The sequence below is a fragment of the Rhyacophila brunnea genome, unplaced genomic scaffold (genome assembly GCF_057557595.1).
Source record: "Rhyacophila brunnea isolate RB1 unplaced genomic scaffold, BYU_Rbru_1.0 scaffold_18, whole genome shotgun sequence".
Taxonomy (NCBI): domain Eukaryota; kingdom Metazoa; phylum Arthropoda; class Insecta; order Trichoptera; family Rhyacophilidae; genus Rhyacophila; species Rhyacophila brunnea.
This window is the reverse complement of record NW_028232837.1, coordinates 26,041,186-26,062,544: the sequence shown is the minus strand read 5'-3', so window position 1 is coordinate 26,062,544 and position 21,359 is coordinate 26,041,186. Positions and strand designations below refer to the sequence as shown.

The 21,359-nt window shown below is 31.3% G+C and overlaps 1 protein-coding gene across 1 annotated transcript in view; it reads right to left on the bottom strand.

The window, feature by feature from the left end:
• Nucleotides 1-4,933: 4,933 nt before the first annotated feature.
• Nucleotides 4,934-21,359, bottom strand: part of twin (CCR4-NOT transcription complex subunit 6-like twin) — a 518,909-nt gene continuing 502,483 nt past the window's right edge. Inside the window, exons 5-11 of the mRNA XM_085945481.1 lie at nucleotides 17,138-17,295; nucleotides 15,107-15,261; nucleotides 13,729-13,880; nucleotides 9,976-10,239; nucleotides 9,713-9,890; nucleotides 7,815-7,954; nucleotides 4,934-6,439 (exon numbers count right to left, since the gene is read on the bottom strand). Of these exons, the coding sequence (XP_085801607.1) occupies nucleotides 6,363-6,439; nucleotides 7,815-7,954; nucleotides 9,713-9,890; nucleotides 9,976-10,239; nucleotides 13,729-13,880; nucleotides 15,107-15,261; nucleotides 17,138-17,295 (1,124 nt within the window). The 3' untranslated portion in view covers nucleotides 4,934-6,362. The remainder of the gene's footprint in view (nucleotides 6,440-7,814; nucleotides 7,955-9,712; nucleotides 9,891-9,975; nucleotides 10,240-13,728; nucleotides 13,881-15,106; nucleotides 15,262-17,137; nucleotides 17,296-21,359) is intronic.

The window sequence follows — 21,359 nt, the reverse complement described above, 5'->3', positions numbered from 1 at the left end:
AAAACCGTGGAACATCAAGTGAAAAGGTGCGTTTCAAATAAAACTATGTCATAATCTTAAAGGCCCGATGAATCTTATCTAACATTTTCACATCTATATAAAATACGAGTTTTGAAACTTATATTTATGAGATTTATTTAAACTGTAAAATCTACGTATTATCACTCAAAATAAATAGGTAAAAATATTTTTTTAATACTTTTGAAATTGGTCATTGGTTTTACACATTCATTTTGGTTTTACATTAAAATAAATGACGCGCATACCGTAAGGAATCGATTTGACCAATGGAAAAATTACGAAAATATCGATGATGATTATTTAAATTTAGAACACGGTTCGGGTTTATAATAATACTCCATTTTCAAAAAAAATAAAACCTACGAATAACTTCAACAAGTGCACAAGTCAAAAGGAAATGTTTTGTGTTATATTTTGTCATAAGACCGATTAAAATTGAAAATAAATTGTATCAAAAGTATTCATCCACCTAATAAACAAAGCGAAATTAATTAATTATTTATTTCTCCTTACAGCATATAATTGAATCAAACCGAAAAAATACTTACATCATTATGTTATTGAAATGTTGCGCAGACGATACAGAAAATTATACATAATAATAAAATAAACTAAGATAAAGCATTATAAAGATAATATTATTATTATCATTGTAAGAATGTCTGAATAAATGTAACTTGCACCTTATGTATAAATATATTCCAAAACAAATTGATTTACATTTTGTGTAGAGAATTTTTTTAAACACATACACGTATCGAATGTGGACTTAATTTGGTACTGCAATGTTTAAATCGAGGTAGACTAAATCCTGGACGAACACAAGACTAGTTTAGTTTTGTTGTAAATATGTGGTAGCAATGAACTGGTGAGCTAAAAGAGTGGCAAAAGCTAGAGGGAGGCTTTCATTTAGCAGGGAAAGCCTCCGGTAGCTTCTGGATAATAATAACAAACTGATAGAATATAGTTTTAAGAGAAAATAGTGGGATCAGAATTATTATTTATTATAATAGTGACGGTGAAGCATGATTGAGAAGTGTCGAGGCTAGAACGCGGCTGTTTAGCATACCTCCGTTTAAACACAGTATTCTTAATTTGACTAAAAGAATGCGATGAAATATTTTCAAAATAGGATAGGATTAAAACAATTATAATATATATATATATAACGACACATTCACTTGATAGTTCAATGAAAAAGATCCATAATATCACAATTTTTCTACACACTCAAAGAAAGTATTTTACATTAAATTTATCATCGGAGACCGCCAATTAATTACTGTGAACATACTTAACCAGTGTCGAGACGTGGTGTTGTATTAAAACAAACAAGTCTTGAAATTTAATTAACATTATTAATTGTTCTGAATTGTTCTAAAGATTTTTATTTTTGTATAGACGAATCAGTGCATATTTTTTAAACATCCAGGCTTTGAGAAAAACACATAAATATTGTGTCTTCACCGGGAAACGAACACACAACTCTCAGGTAGAAGGAAAGCTCCATACGCACTGCACCACAAGAGACGCCTGTCAGTGGATATTTAAAATGAAACTATATAGAGAAGAAGGAATAAAATTATATTGACTTCTACATTACGATAATTAAATTACATTTATTGTTAATTAATTTTTGTTCACAAAAAAATAATCATTTAAATTATAGTTCAGAATGTTGTTCCACTACAATTATTGTATATTAAAGATTCCTCAAAACAACAAAAAAGGTTACACTGAAATGAGGGTTAATGGGATCGATAAATTGTAATATAGGAACCGATTGAATTTAATTGTCATGGTTTTATAATCTATTGTAAAAAAATGCCTAAAAAAATTATTAATAATAAATAGGCATGTGTAAAGATATACTCATATGAGTTATTTTAAATGTATTAGCACGGTTTACGACAATGGTTAAGAATATTCACATTAAAATAGATACATAAATGCCATCTGACTCGCATCACAGTGCCGTACAATTAATTTGAATTAATTACTTACTCTTGATTTTCTTACAATTAAAAAAATATCAATTATTCTTGTCTGAATGTCTTTCATAATAATATAATCTAATTGAATAAGACCTAATATATAGTAGTAATCGGAAGAGTACCCTAATGTTAATATTATTTTAAAAAAATCATCAATGAGAAAAAATAATATGAAAGGAATTTGGTGATCGATAATATAATTTAATATACATATTATGTAGTTAAGTTTTAAAATCACTTCAAAGTTCATCATTTAAGCGCATTAGAAAGACCTGCATACATTTTTTTAATTACTCTCCGCCACTCTACTACATACAACACTTCACACAAGATTACAATATCACCACATGACAATCTAAATTAATAAATAATTCTTTTCTCATACGTAATAAAAAATATTCATTTAGGTTGACTGGAAAATTGTATTGCAATAACTAAACAAAGAAAACGCAGAGATTGTTAATTCAATTATAAAACTAAATTGCACAAACTAATAAAAAAAAAAAAATGATATACCAAAATAATTGCATAAGTATATTTTTTTATTTATATAAAGTGTGATAGAAAGTTATTTACGTATTATTATTTTTTAGCAGTCAAGGATAAGCAAAATGAACACTTTTTCAAAAATATGTACTAAATGAGATATTAATTCTAATAATCTAAAGAAAAATAATTATAATAAAGCAAATTTTACAGATAAATTATTATTGGAGACAGCAAAACTATGGATAAGATATTTCATATTCCGGTAGATTTACCCGATAAAAGTTTTATTAATATATAACTCGATGATTTGACTATGTTACGTAACAGCTATAAAGATTTGCCTTATTTCTTTTTCATATTAAAAATATTTTTATGTTAATTTATTTTTTCTTGTTTCAAAATATCGATGGTGGTTATATATTGTGGCAGGATCAGATTCGTAACGATATAAATCACTATTAATATTTATTTATACAATGGCAGTACCAATAATATAATAAATATTCGCCGATCTCTATTTAAATGCCTCGCGGATCACGGCAATGAGTGTTCCCGGATCGTGAACTTGTACAGATAATCAGGATTTGTTCATATTTCTCCACTCGACAGTGCATCCATTATGAAAACAAAAAAAAAAAACAATTGCGTAACAATAAACAATTTTGTGAGAGAATGTAAGAATATATCTGCATATGCAGAGTCCCTTTAAAGACACATTTAGTTTTCAACATAACTATGCATAGCGGGCCTTGATATTTCATGAAATGTCAATTATGTACAACAGCGCTGCTATTTACTTAATGCAAACAAAAATTAGAACAAACAGATAGTTCTAGACGTACGGCATATTGTATGAGAGTATTATTAAATTAGGTTTCTTATAGTAAAATATTTAAGGTCACGATAAAGCGTAATGTTTTTATTAACCGATTAAAAGTTAATAATACACATTTCTAAGTAGAATCTCATATTGTGAATCCAACATAGTTTTTTTTTTTTTGAAACCATATTCGATCCTAAGCTCCACGGGGTGGGGGTTGTATTAACAAATTTTTGTTTTTTACGAGAAATGGATGTTGGCCACTTGCTCAACCTATTAGGTCAATACTTTAATTACAAGAATTTGCCAGATTCGGGATACGAACCCGGGACACATGACATTATACACCTGACACATAACCGATCGGCCATAGTGGGAGTTCTAACAGTAATAGATTTTAATAATTTTAAAAACATGTTTAGTAAATTTAAATTGATAATTAAGTAAAACAATAAAATACATCCAATTTTCTAAAACATTGTCAATTATAAAATGTGATGTACTCACCGTATGACCATCAATTTATATTTGGCTTGTTCAATTAAATGGATATGAATTAAATCTTGTTCAGATATCTGCAATTAGACATTAGATTAATTTGATTTATCATGATTGGACCGCATAATGTGACCAGTTACAGATATTTTATTTGTTAAGTTATCCATTTCTCCAACTGTGTAATGGATCCAAATGAAATGAGCGAGCCACGGATTAAAAGACGAATACTTTAACCTCCACTCTACCTTGAATATTAGAAGAAAAAAATAAACGATTTTTAATTTTTAATAGTATGTAGTGGTTTGTAGGCATAATATGTGTGTATTGCCGTAAGTCAAGAAATACCTGTATTAGAGAATAGTTTTAGGCAAATTATTATGGAATTTTGAAAGCTATAATAGATGCCTGAAATCTCCATAAAAGTGCGGTTTGAAATATGTCCTGTAAGGTAAGATAAAGGCACTTTCCTCACCTCAATCCATCTCTGTAATATACGGATATGACTATTATTTGAACAGTATTTTACACAAAAACGATTAATTATTATTGATAATAAAGGCATGCATCTCTGGCCTCTGCACACGTCTATATTTATTTGATATTAATTGAATACTAACGGTCAATCTTAATTTTGGCAAAGTCTTAATGTTCTGCGGCGGACAATGTCTTAAAATAATACATAATAAGATGACTGAAAAAAATTGACTATAAAAATATTTGAAATATTCATCAAGGTACCCGAATTAGATATTATCGATTAAACACTCAGAAATTATAACTGTAAAAATATATATTCGCCTAAGTAATTGTTTAATTTATTTTGTTTTGTCAAGCTATGCAATAAAAGTCAATTTGTAAATTATAACTATGAATGATTGAAAAAAATAATATATATATATATAGATATATAATAGATAGTACTCTCAGCTATGTATTAAAATGAGGATTGAATAATGACTTTCTTTGACTTTCGTAAAAGAAAACAAAAACGAATATGGATGAAATGATTAAGTGTACGAGAGGTGAAATAATCGCCTAATCTAAAAAAACTTACATATCATTAAAAAAAATTAAACTAAAACGCCAAATCCATAAAAAATGCTGTTCCTTGCATACATTGTGTTTCACATTTATTGCAAAAATTCACTTTTGCACATATACATGTTACAACAGAAATGGGGGGAAAATTCATAATAAAAAAATCATATTCACAAAAGACACTTTATGTCATGTACACTCCGACCACATTTATTCGGCCGCTTTACAGTAAACACAACTTACTGCCCGCGCTGCCAAAAAGACATGGCCGGTCTATAACAGTGTTAAAAAAATTGATTATACATAGTATGTACCGATCCATGATTTTTTTATAATACAATATCTGCCGCAGTTAATTGTCTACTGCGACAAATATAATTCAAACACATTTCTAGAGAATTTTATTGTACATATCATTATTAAATAATTAATTGTCACAATTGTACGGAAAAACAAAATTATTCTCACACCACAGAGTTAAAATCTTAATCTATTTATTGTACAAATTAATTAATAAATAAATAAACAGTTATGTCATCATAGTGTTACGCTTTTGTAGACGACAAATTTAATAACGAACTAAAAAATTATCACAATTTTTAAACACAGTCCTACAATAATTATACACTAGGAATAAAGAATTTGTTTAAGTAACTTAAAGTCCCGGGATAAAAAAGGGACATTATTCAAAATATGATTAGAACTACAACACATACGATGTTTGAATTGAAAAATTGTGATGATTTTAGAGTACATGATAATATGAAAAGATAATGTTTATTTATCATAAATAAAATGAAATCTCAATTATTAACAAGCTATAAATGCACAATTAGTATGCCTAAACCGCAATAAACGGTGTGAAATAAAAGATGTACAAAAATAAACTGTGGCTTCTGAATAATTTTGCTTTTTCCTTACTGAGCTCACAATTTGATTAAAAAAACATTATCGAAAAACAGCAATAATTAAAAAATTCACAGAATAAAAAATTACAAGTAAAATAGGCACAATATGTATTAATTTCGACCGCATTAAAGGTGATCTTATAAGTCGTATCAAAACTAAAGCTATTATGAAATCTAAATGAGTTATTAATTTTTATTAGTAATATTACCTCGACTTTCATGACTGTATAAACCATATAGAAATGAGAGATTCGGTGTAATTCATTATCAAAGTTAAAATCTTCACGATTGATATCATTGCTCAGAATATCGGGGGGGTCTTCATTATTACGATTGTACTTATCGAGTGTCCTTGTTTTACTTATAATTGTATTCTGTGTTACAAAAGCAGTGTCTCTCGTGAATATCCGTGTGGCTTCTGGGTCGAGCATCTTGATCTTCTTCTTCCTTTCCTTTCATCAACGTAATGATTAAGAGTCTATTGATAAACAGTTGGTGAGGTTATGTCCGCACACTACTCGGTAATGGGGGGCTGCAGGGGAGGATCGAGGATGGGTGTGGGTGAGTGGGGAGAGTGGCGGGCGAGGAGTGCTGCTACCGTCGGGCGATGAGACCGTTGGTCGGCTGATTGGCCGGAACCATTTCCAGTTCTACCAATAGCGGAAAGTGATCTGAAAAAGAGCAAGTTGAAATTTAATTAAACTACCTACATTAGTAAAAAAACCCATAAATTCATTCGTAAGCATACTGTTGAATAAATGTAGGGCGATCATATCGTCGGTCCCTATTATAAAAGTCGGATCTGCAAAATGCTATTTTTCAGTACGAGCAATCAAAGATGTTTCATCAAATATCCTTTGTGACCTATTGCTTGCCATAATGAATAAAAATACGGGTTATAGAAACTTTTCTAAACGTTCTAAACAGCAACTGTCAGATTTGACGCATCTTGATCACCCACGCCCAGCCAACAATGTCGGTTGGTAAGAACCGACATTGTTATTCGGACACTGTCGGTAGATACGTCATTTTTAACTTGAATATCTCGAAATTTTTCAAACAAACAAAAAAAACTGTGATTGTGGTATAAATGTTTAAAGTGTTTAAATAACTTTTACGTAATAATCCGAAAATGACAAAATTTCAGATCCGACTTTTTTAATAGGGACCGACGATATCATCACAGGGTGGATGGATCATATTGACCATAAATAATTTCTTAATAGTCAGTATATTGTCAGGGTAAGTGTATTACCGCGAATATATTATTTTTGAAAATTAACATGTGCAGAAAAACGAAAACTATTTGGAAATTTTAATACACCAAATTGAGGCACTTCGCCACATTTAATGGAAGACTTTGGTCTGAACTCTGGTTTAGAAAATATTGGTCCTTCCGCAGTGTTGCAATTAAACTGACTAGGCAGCTCTTGTGGTGCAGTACGTAAGGCGCTGCGCTGGCCTTTCATCCGCTCCAGGTTTCGATTCCCGGTGAGGACACAATATATTTATGTGGTTATCTCAAAGCCTGAGTGTTTGTGATTGTTTCACTTCTATTACTAAATACACTACTGACATTTGGTCTCTAGGCCTGTTGTAGTGTTAAAAAGAATATAATTATAAATAATCTGAATACATTAACGTAAACAGGCAATATCTACTTGTTAAAATGCAACGAATAAAATTGATGTGTTGAAACACCCATTACATTTTTGAGAACATTATATTAGACAGTTCATCTTGTGTCCTGTAGTGAAGGTATGCCATTAAAGGTTACCCGTGGTAGAGTACCTATAGAGAGAGACCCCTCCTCTAAGGCACCGTTTCCCAACACCAGGGAGATCACGATGTAATTAACCCATTGAGGACAAATTTAAAAGAGGGAAAAAATGGACCAAATGATATAAAAATGAAGTAAATTTGACAAGATTTTTTTTTGTTTCACTCGCACTCATAACTTTTTATATGTGAGTGCGAGCGTGAAAGATAGTCATGATGAACGAGCGCTACTTGTATAGAGAGAGAGCCATTTAAATGTTAAGTTACCTGAGGGAATGTGTGGATGTGGACAGCCGACGATTTTGTGTTCCCGAAACCAGTCGGCTGACAGTGGTCCCAACAAACCGAGCGGTGTCATGCTCTGCTTTGAATAGAATATGTAGTCGATGATGCCTTTGAAGTCAAACCTGGTGAATCGAAAATACAATGATTAAATAATATCATACAGGCACCATGAAGTTTGACAGTACCGAGGGGGAGATAAAATTTTAGTATTAAAACACTTGTAGGCAGTTCTGGAACGTTTTTAGTCTCGTTGCTTTGATAGCAGCGGGCGAAGATTCCTTACTAGGCGATTACGTTAAGCCTACCTTCATAAAAATCAAATTTATATTATCTATAATGAACTAACAGAGGCATCAATACGTAATATAATATAGTTGTCACAATAATATATTTGTCTACAGATGCGCTGCGCCATCGCATTCAAAGATTAATAATCTGTATGTGTATCAAGTATTTGTATGGAATATCTTGGACATCTTTTTGTAACAAATTGCACTAGAATGGCTTTTCAGTATTAGTCTTCAAGCAAATAATTAAAAATCAGATCACATCAAAAAAAATTTGTTTACACCAGTAGTCGGCAAACTCATTAGTCAATAGAGCCAAATATCAACAGTACAACGATTGAGATTTCTTTGGAGAGCCAAATTTCTTAAACTTAAATTATATATGTAGGTATACTGTTTATTAACTTAATAATATTTAGTTAAAGTTTAAGTCGTAATTAAACTATAGGTACACTGAATAAAACTGAATAGGTAAGTACCATACGTAATAATGATCTTATTTATTGATAAAAATTAAATTGTAAGTTAGGTATCCATAAAATTGAATCATGACAATGACCGACAAACACTCAATATGAATAATGGCCTTGCATCCCCTTGGAAAGTTTGGGTAAGTCAGGTTTGTAAGTAGTTGTTTTTAATTTTAAGCACGATTCCAGGTTCTAATCAATAAATCGACTTCTCAATTTACTCTTGATTTCCTCTCTTAGAAATCTCTTTACTAACCACAAAACTTGCAATATTAACATTGTTGAAAGATTCTTTTCAGTATCTAATTAAATATAGAACTTCATTTTTCTTGACTCTTCTCCTCAACTGCTTTTTTCCTTGCAGCACCGACAGGATATTTAGTGTCAAATGACGCGTGTTTAGTTGTAAAGTGTCTCTCTAAATTTGAATGCGCCAATTTTTCCCGACAAATAATACAGGTCGGTAAGCCATTTAAATTTTGACTAAACACAAAAATCTCAGTCCATTCAACTTTAAATTCACGGTTTTTGTCTTCCATTTTCTTTGTTTCTTCTTTGTAGCCATTGTAGGCATTTGTGGCAGAGCCGAACTCAAGGGGCCAAAGAGCCGCATGTGACTCGCGAGCCGCAGTTTGCCGACCACTGGTCTATACCATTAAATCATATTTAATTTGACATAATTAAAAAAAATGATTTTATTTTTGGTTTTTAGGATATTACTCAAAGTTGACGTTTGTGTGTACCTATTTATCAGTAGTAAGTATGATATTATTATTTTCTTAAGTCCCGTAACCATGAGTGACAAGTACCTACCTATACACTATGCCCCCCATTCCATAACTTGCCTATTTTCAAAAGTCACTCTTCGCCACTGAGTAAAGTTAATATTTTTGTCATTTGACGGAACAAATTTCAATGATGGCAGCTTATCTATCTTTGTTTTGACGTTTCCATACAAATAACATACGTATATGACATATTTGTGATTGTTCATTTTTTACCAAATCGTTACAAAAGTTAAAACTACTTAAAGTCTTGGCTTCACGCCACTTGGCAATCACCGGCATACATGGCGGGTATCATTAGAAAACCTTACTACAGTAAAAAATAAAATTATACTGACGTGTAATTCGTATAGGGCATGATATCTTCACTATACGCTGACGCAAGCTTAAAGGGGTGGGTGAATTCATTGGGCCTCTCCGTTCCTGAGATACGCTGCAAACTTGATGCGTAGCCTAACTCCTTGAAATCCCGGTGGTCAGACGGGACCCGACCTGATGATAGAAATTCGATAACCCCTGGAAGAAGTAGAATGAGTTGATTATTTATCGACTGTTTATTAGAGGTTGTTGTTCGAGGTTTTTTGTTTCAATGAATACTTACCGCTATCAGGTAGCGAGTTGAAATCCCCGCACAGCAGTAGCTGAACGGGAGTGTGCGATTCGTGGCCGGGCATGGTTTGCTTGCCAGCCTGCATGACAGGCGAGGGACGGGTGAGCTGCGTGGCCTCATCCAGAATGGTTTTCAGCTCGTTGCTCAGCATCATGGTCTGAATGAGCTTTACGTCACAGTACTCCGGGTCCCAGTGGATGTGCGCTGTACAGACCAGAAGGGGTTGTGCTATTTGCGCTGTGTCCGACGGGACGCCTGCAATTCACACAATAAAAATAAATGAGATTTTGCGAATATTTTATTTTATATAAGGAATAACACATATCTGGTCCCATGTCATAAAGAAGCAACCCATACGATCGTAAACATGTGCTTTAATCACTATTCTAATGCAGACAATTAAGACTTATACATTTGTCGCAAAATACAGCATAACAATTTCCAAAACAGTTTTAGAATGGTTGTGTTGGTAGTCATTGAAAAAAAATGAATATTCTGTATGTTGGTTTATTGACACACGCTGGCTATTTTGATATTTCAGAACAACTATATCCATATGACATAAGCAATTTTTGTGATTGTCCTATTTTCTAAGATTGATCAGTGTATTTGGCTGCCTATCAATACTTATACAATAATTGACGATGTAATATGCCCTTTCACACGCAGGTATAACTACATTTGAATTATAATGTCAAGCTTTGGCTATGAAACAAGTATTTCGTGTTCAAGTTTATCTCGGAAATATTATGTAAGTATATTTATTAATAAATGGAATTGACTGATTTAGTGAAGTTTATTACCAATTAAACTGCAATGTAAAATTACTTGCATTGGAATTAAATCATTAGTCTATAATATATATAGAGAAGGATTTCTTTAACGTCTTTACCTACAAATCATTGTTGAAAGATCTTTACATAAAATAAAAATATCATGATTCATTGATCATTGAGATATTAACATTAGTATAGAATATGTTTAATATGTTACCTACCTATGTACATAATGCTTACATAATGAGGTGTAAAAAAAACCTTTAGAATATTACATTCTAAAAACAATTTTGTAAAAACAAAAAGACAGCTTCAAAAAGGTCATACGATTATTAATAATCCACCTCTGATGGAATGAATGAGATAGTTAAGTATGTACCAGGAATTGACGCACAATAAAAATTTGTATAGATGCCAACAAAGAGATTCAACTGGGTATTTATTACCTGTTAATTGTCTTCAGATTAGCTACACCTCTGCACAAACGCGTCTTGTGTAAGGTGGATAGAGAGGAATAGTAATTGATCAATCAGTACAACAACAAATTATCACCTTGAGATTTTCCAAACTGTGAGTATTTAAAAAATAATTATTTATTAAGGTTAGTGGGATTCGCGCTTGATTGACTGCAGCACAAAGAGACTGGAGAAAAAAATAATTAATTAAAAGCGTGTTAGTGGAATGACTATTATGATACGGAATACTGTACATTAGCTTATAACTAACAATTAAAATAATCAATCAGACATATATTTTTAATATAGTTAAGTTAACCCAATTAAGCAGCATTTCTCAAATCAGTTCCGTGAGGTAAAATTGAAAAAGTACAGTTTTCGAGACACCTGTTTACATAACAAAAAACATCATTTCCAAAAACCAAAATTATAATTCTTTCGAAATGTGAATATAAAGCATTTTATATTTATCCAATATTCAGAGGCATTTTATAAAATATCAACGAAAACAAAACATAAAAAGCTTGCATTGAAATATCGAAGAAATAAAAGCGGTAATCATCTGATTTTTTTACCATACACTGTCTACCTTCATCATCATCATCCCTGTGCTTTACATAATTGAACGGATTTATGCAACAAAGAATCAATCCACAAACATATACATCTGAGATAAATAAATACCTTTAAGTTTTATGTGTTGGTAAGCAATGTGGTATTCATGAACAAATATTTTGGGAGTTCAAAAATATTTAAAGTAATTATTGATTTATATTGACTACATAACTTTAGCTTTATCTGAGGAAATTAATGCATTTTTTAAAAAAAATGTTGATTGGTTCTTTGTTGCAAAATTGAAACAGTCCATGGATGAATGTTGGTTGGTTCTTACAACGATAGATGAAAGTAACGTTCACTTACACGCGTGACATTTTTTTCCTAACAAATTGACTCTTATAAGAACCACATTACAGCACTAACTCATATTTAAACAGTTGAGGTTTGGTTCCTTGTTGCATAATACTGTCCAATTGCCATATACAAAATTTATAACATTAAGGGGGGACATGCTCGTCGAAGGTCAAAATTGAGTTTTTATTGTATTTTCAAACCATGATCCTGGACACTCCTTAAACGTTGTAGATAATCTATTTATATAATTTTAAAGCCTTTTTATCCTTTATAGTTATTTTAAACATTTGATGACTGCATGAAGTATTTTTGTTACATAAAATAGTATTCTTTTAAACCTCTCGCTCTAATGTTTTAGAATATAGTCATATTTCGGTACAGAACTGTGCAGTGGTGTTAAAATTTTTTACATTTATTAATTTTTAAACGCATTTATAAAACCATTAGTATAATTTATTACGAGATAATTTTTGTAAAATATTCACGATAAAAAATTATTTTGATAATCTCTGTGATCCCTAATTTGACAAGAATTAGGCATTTTATTATTCAAAAAATCGGCAAGATTAACACATTTGGAGATGGTTCTAAAGATATTTATTATAAGCTATGTCTTTGACCATTCAAGTGTGATAAACATCTTATGAATAATGATTGCTTTATAATAATTATTGACCTAAGAATAAGGTAGTGTTTTTTTGAAATACGCCATTTCTTTTGTCATTCCCTAGTGGTTAAGCTACAACATACGGCCGTAGCCATAAAATGACAAACTATAATTAAAGTAGGGAGTAAAATTATGTTAACGCGCGTGTTTGAACATGTACCTAACTGATTTTTTTTAAATTTTTTTTTTAACGGTACATGTTCAAACACGCGCGTCAATATCATTTTACTCCCTACTTCAATTATAGTTTGTTAATTTATGGCTACGGCCGTATGTTGTAGCTTAACCACTGGGGAATGACAAAAGAAATGGCGTATTTCAAAAAAACACTACCTTATTCTTAGGTCAATAATTATTATAAAGCAATCATTATTCATAAGATGTTTATCACACTTGAATGGTCAAAGACATAGCTTATAATAATTATCTTTAGAATCATCTTGAAATGTGTTAATATTGCCGATTTTTTGAATAATAAAATGCCTAATTCTTGTCAAATTTGGGATCACAGAGATTATCAATATAATTTTTTATCGTGAATATTTTACAAAAATTATCTCGTAATAAATTATGCTAATGGTTTTATAAATACGTTTAAAAATTAATACATGTAAAAAATCTTAACACCACTGCACAGTTATGTACCGAAATATGACTATATTCTAAAACATTAGAGCGAGAGGTTTTAAAGAATACTATTTTATGTAGCAAAAATACTTCATGCAGTCATCAAATGTTTAAAATAACTATAAAGGATAATAAAGCTTCAAAATTATATAAATAGATCATCTACAACGTTTAAGGAGTGTCCAGGATCATGGTTTGAATATACAATAAAAACTCAATTTTGACCTTCGACGAGCATGTCCCCCCTTAAGAAATTCATTTCATGTAGTACATTATAAAATAATAATTTGTACAAAAGATTACTTACCGTTCTCCCAGGCAGCCTCTTTGGTTTTAAGAAGAGCAGCTAAACCAATGTTGTCCTTTGGCATTACCCTATTAAGCATGTTGTCTGACCCTTCTGAATTCGCCATAGCTAATTGATTGAATTCTATCAGTTGTTCTTTTACTAATAAAAACCTGAAACACATTAGAAGAGCACTATGAGAAAAGGGCGACGGTTAATCAAATTTTCACACAGGTAATATTATTTCATAATACATACTTAGATATCGATAGTCAGGCACATTACATTTTAGATCCAGATTCAGTCAGTTCTCTGTAGTTTAACTTTTGACTAATGTAATTTTATTTAAGAGTTTTTCTTTTCTTTCACATGTCGTGAATGGATCAACATTATATTATGACTGCCATCCCATCAATAAAAAGATCAGTATAAAATTTGAAACATGCAAAAATAATAAATAATATTACTCTTACAGAGTTTTAAATTAAGAGCTGACGGCATAAATGAGATGAGAAAACTCAAAGGATAACTATCCCATTTTGACAAAAATCATATAAATTTTTAAATACAATGAAATCAGACATGCTGTCCTTGTCTTTTGAGATATGTAAAATTGTATGTACGTATCTTTGATGTCTGTAACATCCATAAATCAGTCAATCTGATCTATGAATCTGTAAATTTATAGTATAACTATGAATTTACGATTATAATGTGTTTATTCTTAATTGATCTTATTATCTGAACACATCTCAAGAACACTACAAATCAAAAATATAAAACGTTAAAAATAAAATGCCACCGAAACATGTAAATATTAGATAGGTACCACGTTGGTACTACAGAGAGAAATGCCAAAGAGGAACAGCATATATTCCTGGTATATGCCATCCTAATACGAATAAAATATAATAATATATTTTTGTAATGTGTCTGTATGAAGACTTACTTTTCAACAATAACTAAGATTTCACCGTTGACAGTCGAACCTGTAACAGTTCCCAAATGTTGAAACTCAGAGGAAAGCAAATAGGCATATGAAAATCTAATAACATGTATTATTTTATTATTGGGTAATTTACTAACTATATCAATAATCAATTGCAAACAAACATCAATGAACAAGAATGAATATAAATAATTCATTCACATTAAATTATGTTTAGCCTAATTTAGCAAAATGATTATTGTTTGATTTAATTATCTTCTTTATGGGGTGCTTTTAACAATGGTTGATGATAAAATTACAGTCCCTAATCCCTACATCTCCTTCTTTGCCTCCTGCATTAAGACAATTTCTAAGGTTAAACCTATAGCCGAAAGGATCTTTCTAGCAATGCCTGTTAAGTTCAATCTTCCACATTATAATATTGATAAAAGAAAATGGTGATAGACTTACTTGGCTGACCGAAAAAAAATGGCACAACCGTCCACGTATTTCCTCTCGTTCTCTGCCATCGTCTTCGCCCGAGACTTTGGGGAGAAGATTCCATCATAACCGTCCTGTTTCAATTCTGGTAGAAAGAAATGATAAAACTGGTCTGTCTCTACTTCCTATAAAAGAAAACAAATGAGACAATAATTAAGGGTTAGTGCACAGATGTTGTATGTTTTGAGAAAATCGAATTTGAAAAATAAAGAATTCAAGCAAAATTGGATATATTATAATGTATTTGAATGAGGCAATAATATCTACTCAAATACCTACCCCATTTGGACAAAGGTACATTATGTTTACAGCTTAAAAGCTGCTATAGAGTTCCTTGCATTACTGCAACCGCTTGGCGGAAAATAATCGCGGCGATAAAATTCGCTACTTGTGAAATGGGAGTAGTACCCGAAACTCTACTCTGCTGAATATATATTTGGATTCAATCTTAAAAAAATGATTAACACGAAAATAAAACATCGCATTTACAACAAGTTAGAACTGCGGTGACCAATACAACCATTCAAATTTACGAAAACAAGTGAATACATTGTCAAGCAGTTTCAAATAAATATCCCCTACAAAAGTAAATGCATTATCTGAAACCGACAACACTCTGCTACTTTGCACGATAATCTTATAAAAAGATTCTCGCAACAAAATCGTAACAATATCTCTTGGTTTTTAGTGCATAACAATCTACGAAATACTATAAGCACGAGTAGGTATTTCCATATTCCTAAAATTTGTAGAAAGTAGGTAGAATATTAATGATATTTTCCATCAAAGCGTTGGATAGAAGAGGATTTCAACCATAATTCAATTTATAAACAAAATTTACTTTACGTACAAAATGCGAATAGAAAACCCTTGTCACCCTACATATTACTGTTTTCATATTAAATTTTGTTATTCAAGACTGAATCTAAAAAAATCATTGAAAATACATAAATCGTCACAAAAACATATCTATTAGAAAAATCTTCGACCGAAAACAATTCGCACAAAAGTATTTCGGTTGCGTCAAATCCCGTCAAAAAAGGGTACCTACCTATTTTATCTATACTGTATAATTTAACTGGTTTAGATGCATTTTCGAATATATGTTTGAGCACAGGTTGCCATAAGAATTCTCGATAAAATATGTTAATACAACGTTTTTATTAGCTCGTGTTCTTGTTTGTCCGGTGACATCAGACATCAGAACACGATGCCATTGCATTCTTTTAATACTTTTAGCCATTTTAAGCAGAATTGAATTCATTTTCAGTTAATTCTGTTTTGTATGGAAAGTTATTTCAGAAAAATCCGTAAAAAGTAAAAGATTATTATTGGTTGCTAAGGTGGTAGTCCTAGCAACTAAATTATTAATATAGACATGCGTTACTATGGAAATCAAAATGAAATGTCAAAATAATGATCATTTCATTATTCTATATTTTGTTTGTTTGTTTGTTTTTTATTTACTTCATATCAAGTACAAGTTTGAGCATATTGAGCATAATAATTCAACAGAAAATTTAAAAATGTTGTATATAAAAAGTTCTTTTTATCTTGTAATTTTTATTTATTTATTGTCGTGTATCTCGTTGCTTGAATTTTTTAATTTAACGATTCTCGTTTCCCGAGAAATTGCCAATGAGATTTTAGAATTTTTTTCATGTCATGTGTAGGTATATAAAATACACAATGTTTATAATTGAATTAAATAAACTCTTTAATGTGCTTCTAAATGGAAAATCTTCGATTTTTGTTTTGAGATTCTCAAGAACCAAGAAACGAAAAAAGTCAAGAAATTACGATTCTAATTCAAAGGTTTGAAAATTTATATACAGTTATAGCAAACCGCAACAAGTTTAATCATAATGTGTGTTTTCCATACCTACAGGATATGGGGTTAGATAAATCCTCGATATTTAATTCTTAGTGCAAAACGAAGTTGTGTTAATGAGTCAGTTTAATGGACTATTCATCCTATATTGATTGAAGCATTTTCATTACCTGTAAGCTAATGATGTCCGCAGCATAGTGTCTGATCTCGTCCAGGATGCCCTTCTTCCGGTACTCCCACTCTAGCGCCCAACTGGGGCAGTAGCCGTACATTTGTCTCGTCGCATACTTGTCGCATAGCACGTTATAGCACATCACGGTGAATATACCTAAAACAGATTAAGTATTCATTAGTCATTTTGGCAGAACACATTAAGGGTCCATTTACACGTCAGTTCTGTTGTCTGTTCAATCGAAGTCTTAAGTTTAGAAATGGCGGTGTATTTAGACGATCCGTTCAGTTATCCATTCAGTCTCAAATGACAGTTCAGTAGGAAAACAACGATGTATATTTACGCATTTTTAATCCATTAAAAATGAATATAGTTTTTATAACTTTCTAAATAATATATTGATTGGTATAATGCATAACATTTTAATCGAAATTAGAAAAGTAGGGAAAAATACGCTTTAAAAGCACCTTTAACTATAGGTTCAAAGTTATCTGACAACTGCTACTGTCAAAAATATGCTAGGGATGGTAAAAAAATAAGCCAGTTGACAGAAAAAATGCTAGATTTTTTTATAACCAAAAAAAAATTTTTTTTTGAACATTATTTTGCGAGAACAAAATATATTAAAGGAGAATAATTGTTTTGCAACTAATAAATACGTTAGTCATATAACTATAAAAAAATAGGTACGAAATTTGGTCAGTCCTTATATTTAATATCGTATGTTAATTGTACAAGAAGATACGGACCGACAAGTTTAACGTGAGGCTCCACGTTAAACTTGTACGTCTCTGGCATGTTGATTTTCAAGCAAATTTGTACTTATTAGCTTGATTGAGAGACATTTTAAACTGATAGCGGTGTCGAAAGAATTAACGCCAGATGCGTATTTTGAAAGCTAAATGTATATTTAAAAATGATAAATCTGGCAAGAAAAACGCTAAATTGGCAAACCTTATTATCTATTGTTACATTTATGACAACCCAAACATCTCCAATTTAAAATTAGCCGATCGTTGAACTACGAGTATCCTAAACAAGCATTGAGAATCAATATGCCCACACGAACAAATAGCTGTTGCAGTCAAGTGTTTACATAATATTGTGTAGGAATATTTGATTGATTGGATAATTATCAGGAGTTGACTTCAGATTTAAACAATTCCATCCACGGAAGAATGTGGCATCTTCAAAAATATTTGATTGAAAACTTTACGTTTTATGATTTATGTAGATGGATAATTATTCTGAATTTTCATTAATATTTCTTGCCTAACCGATTTAAAAATATCATTTTTGCTCTGATGCTAAAAAGTATTCTAGACATATGCTTATCTATAAGCGTTATCCATATTATACTGACATATATCTAAGTCCTAAACAAAGTAAAATTAATTGATTTATGAAGATGCGTTAGATAAGCTACTATCTACGTCCTACGATCGTATGGAAAAGTAGATGACTATCTATCGCTTTTATACATTTGTAAAAAAAACAAACGCACAGTTCTGCACACCAATTTAATATTGATGAAAGTTTTTTTTTTGCAAAATCTCGATAATAAAATTGGAAAAAAGTCGACCCTCGGAAAACTCCACCAGTATGTTATATCCATTTAAATTTTATGGATCGTTTAGAGCTGGAAGATGAAAACATATGCGGAGTTTATTCTTTGAAAAGGAAGCTTCGCTGAAACGCAAAACTCGTTCGAGATATCCTTTCGAGTAGTACCTAAACATTTCAGGAATAAAACAAAGTACTTACTTACGGTTATTTTGAAAGATAAATAAGTAATACTTATACACATTTTCGTGAATACCTAGTAGGTACCTAACTAAATATTTTTTTTTTAATTCTAAAAGATAGGTATTTTAAATGTCGTGTCAGACGAAATATCAAAATTATGCGACTTGTTTTTGTCATACCAATGTTTCTTCATCCACATAATATGTATTATATTGCAATAATAATAAACGAATTATTTAGTTTATTATTCACTTGCATTATTTTAATTAGCTCGGACTATTTACATAAAAAAAATCCTCCACATGAACTTTATCAGATACGTAAGCCACGCCGTGTCCGAAAACTTGTATGTATGCAATTCGCCATATCACACATCACCGTGAAATCTTGTATCGGAAATATATGGCCGTATATTAAAGACCGTCCAACTTCTTTGGGTTGTATTTAGTACTAACATAAAATTCATATCTAAATAAAACACGGTTTTTGTCGGTTTACACTTTACACTGCAGGGATAGTCAACCTCGTACCTACCGCCCACTAGTGAGCGTTCCAGCTTTCATGGTGGGCGGTAGGGGTTTTAAAAATATTCTGTTCCTCACAAAAATTGAGCCAGATATCCAGTACCTATTTAGTTTCGCAGCATCAGCCTCAGGTATCTCATTAATAATTTAGTTTCATTAGACTTCTATATGTATGCAAAGTATAAATAAAAAGATAGATTTCACTACAGTAAGTTGTTTTATAAAGATTAATATTCTGCCAAAGTATTTGGTAAGTAATTATTACAACATGCTTTAACTTCCTGGAAATCGAAAGTGAAGTTACTTCCCTACTTTATAAATCACTATTACTGTGGAACCGGTGGGCGATCTGAAAATGTTACTACTAACAGAGATACAAAAGTGGGCGGTAGGTATAAAAGGGTTGACTACCCCTGCTTTGCAGGAAGCAAGCAGCAAATAAATTTTGAAAATAGCCGATATAGGTACTGGATTATTTTTTAGATTAGGTTAGGTTTTCATTTCGAATTCATGAATTTTGCCAAAATCAGCCATGAAAATTGAATTCATATTCATATTGAATCTAATAGAATAGAAGACCGTATAGTCATCTCTTTCCTATAAGAAAGCTCACGGCGAACTGTGTCACGGTGAAATGTTTTACGTACAAACTTACATGTAACCAATCACGCTACGTCTATTTCAAAGACAGCTCCGCTTCACATTTTTTCATGTGTTCCATTGTAATTATCATAATAGTAAAAAAACAAAAAAAAGGTAAAAACTACGCTTGACTCGAAATCTAATTTTGATATCGTGCAATTTTAAATGTATGTATTTGACGACTAGGGGACAGCCTTAAGAGAGATTTCGTTATGATTATACATGATTCATTACTATTGTACATACAAAACTATTAGGCAAGTGGGTATGTAGAAACACATCGCTAACGACGCATAAAATTGTTTTTTAACAATGAGAACAAATTTTGAAAATTTAATACAAAACAAAGTATGTACACCCAGCTAATGGGCAATAGTCTTTGAAAAGTAGGCAAAACGTATCGCCACAAGAAAAGTGGATATTATGAAAATTGCAAACAACACGCACGCCACGAAATAGCTACTTGTATGTCAAAAATACCAAATGGGTAAACGGCATTTATTATGTAGGTATTTGGTATAAAATGATTTATCCGCTCGACGTAAGGAATGTTGGAACGTTCACTATGCAGTGGTGAGTGGTGAGAGGAAGGTGGGTATGTGATCTCAGCAGAAGGTATGTCCTTAGTTGATATAGTCAGAGATTCAGAAGGTTCAATTACTTAAGTATTTATAATAAAGTTCACCGCCAAATAAATGACCAATAAAGGGAAATATTGTAAGTGGTCTTATAGTATTCAACACTAGTTATTATCAGAGTATGGACCTAATAGGTTAAGTAAGTGGCTAACATCCATTTCTTGTAAAAAAACAGTTATTACAACCTCCAACCTATAGAGGCCCATATTATCCTCTGATGATTGAACATGGTGTTTTTACTGTGGTTTAATTATTAGTAGTCATAGAAAAAATAATCTGTAAGTCGGCGTATTGAAACATATCGGCAATAAAATATTCTTCATCGCCAAATTCTATGCGTCCGTAAACTTTCTCATCGCTCGAAATGGAATATATTTCGAACCGGAGAGCTCGATAATTTCCCGTAAATATTGAAATGTGTTATTTTTTGTTATTTTATTATCTATCGACGTGCGTTTAGTATTCAACTCTAATAAAGAATTTGTGTATTATGACGTGTTGGAAATGATTAATATTTTTTTTCATAATTCACAAACCAGAACGAAATTTATATTTTTTGACGAAAAGGCGTTATGTTCTTGAGCTGCGTTCTGGTCCGCTCCGGTTCATTTCGACCCCTGAGATTCTTCCTTAATTTTCGGAAAAAATTAATATATGAGATATTGTATAA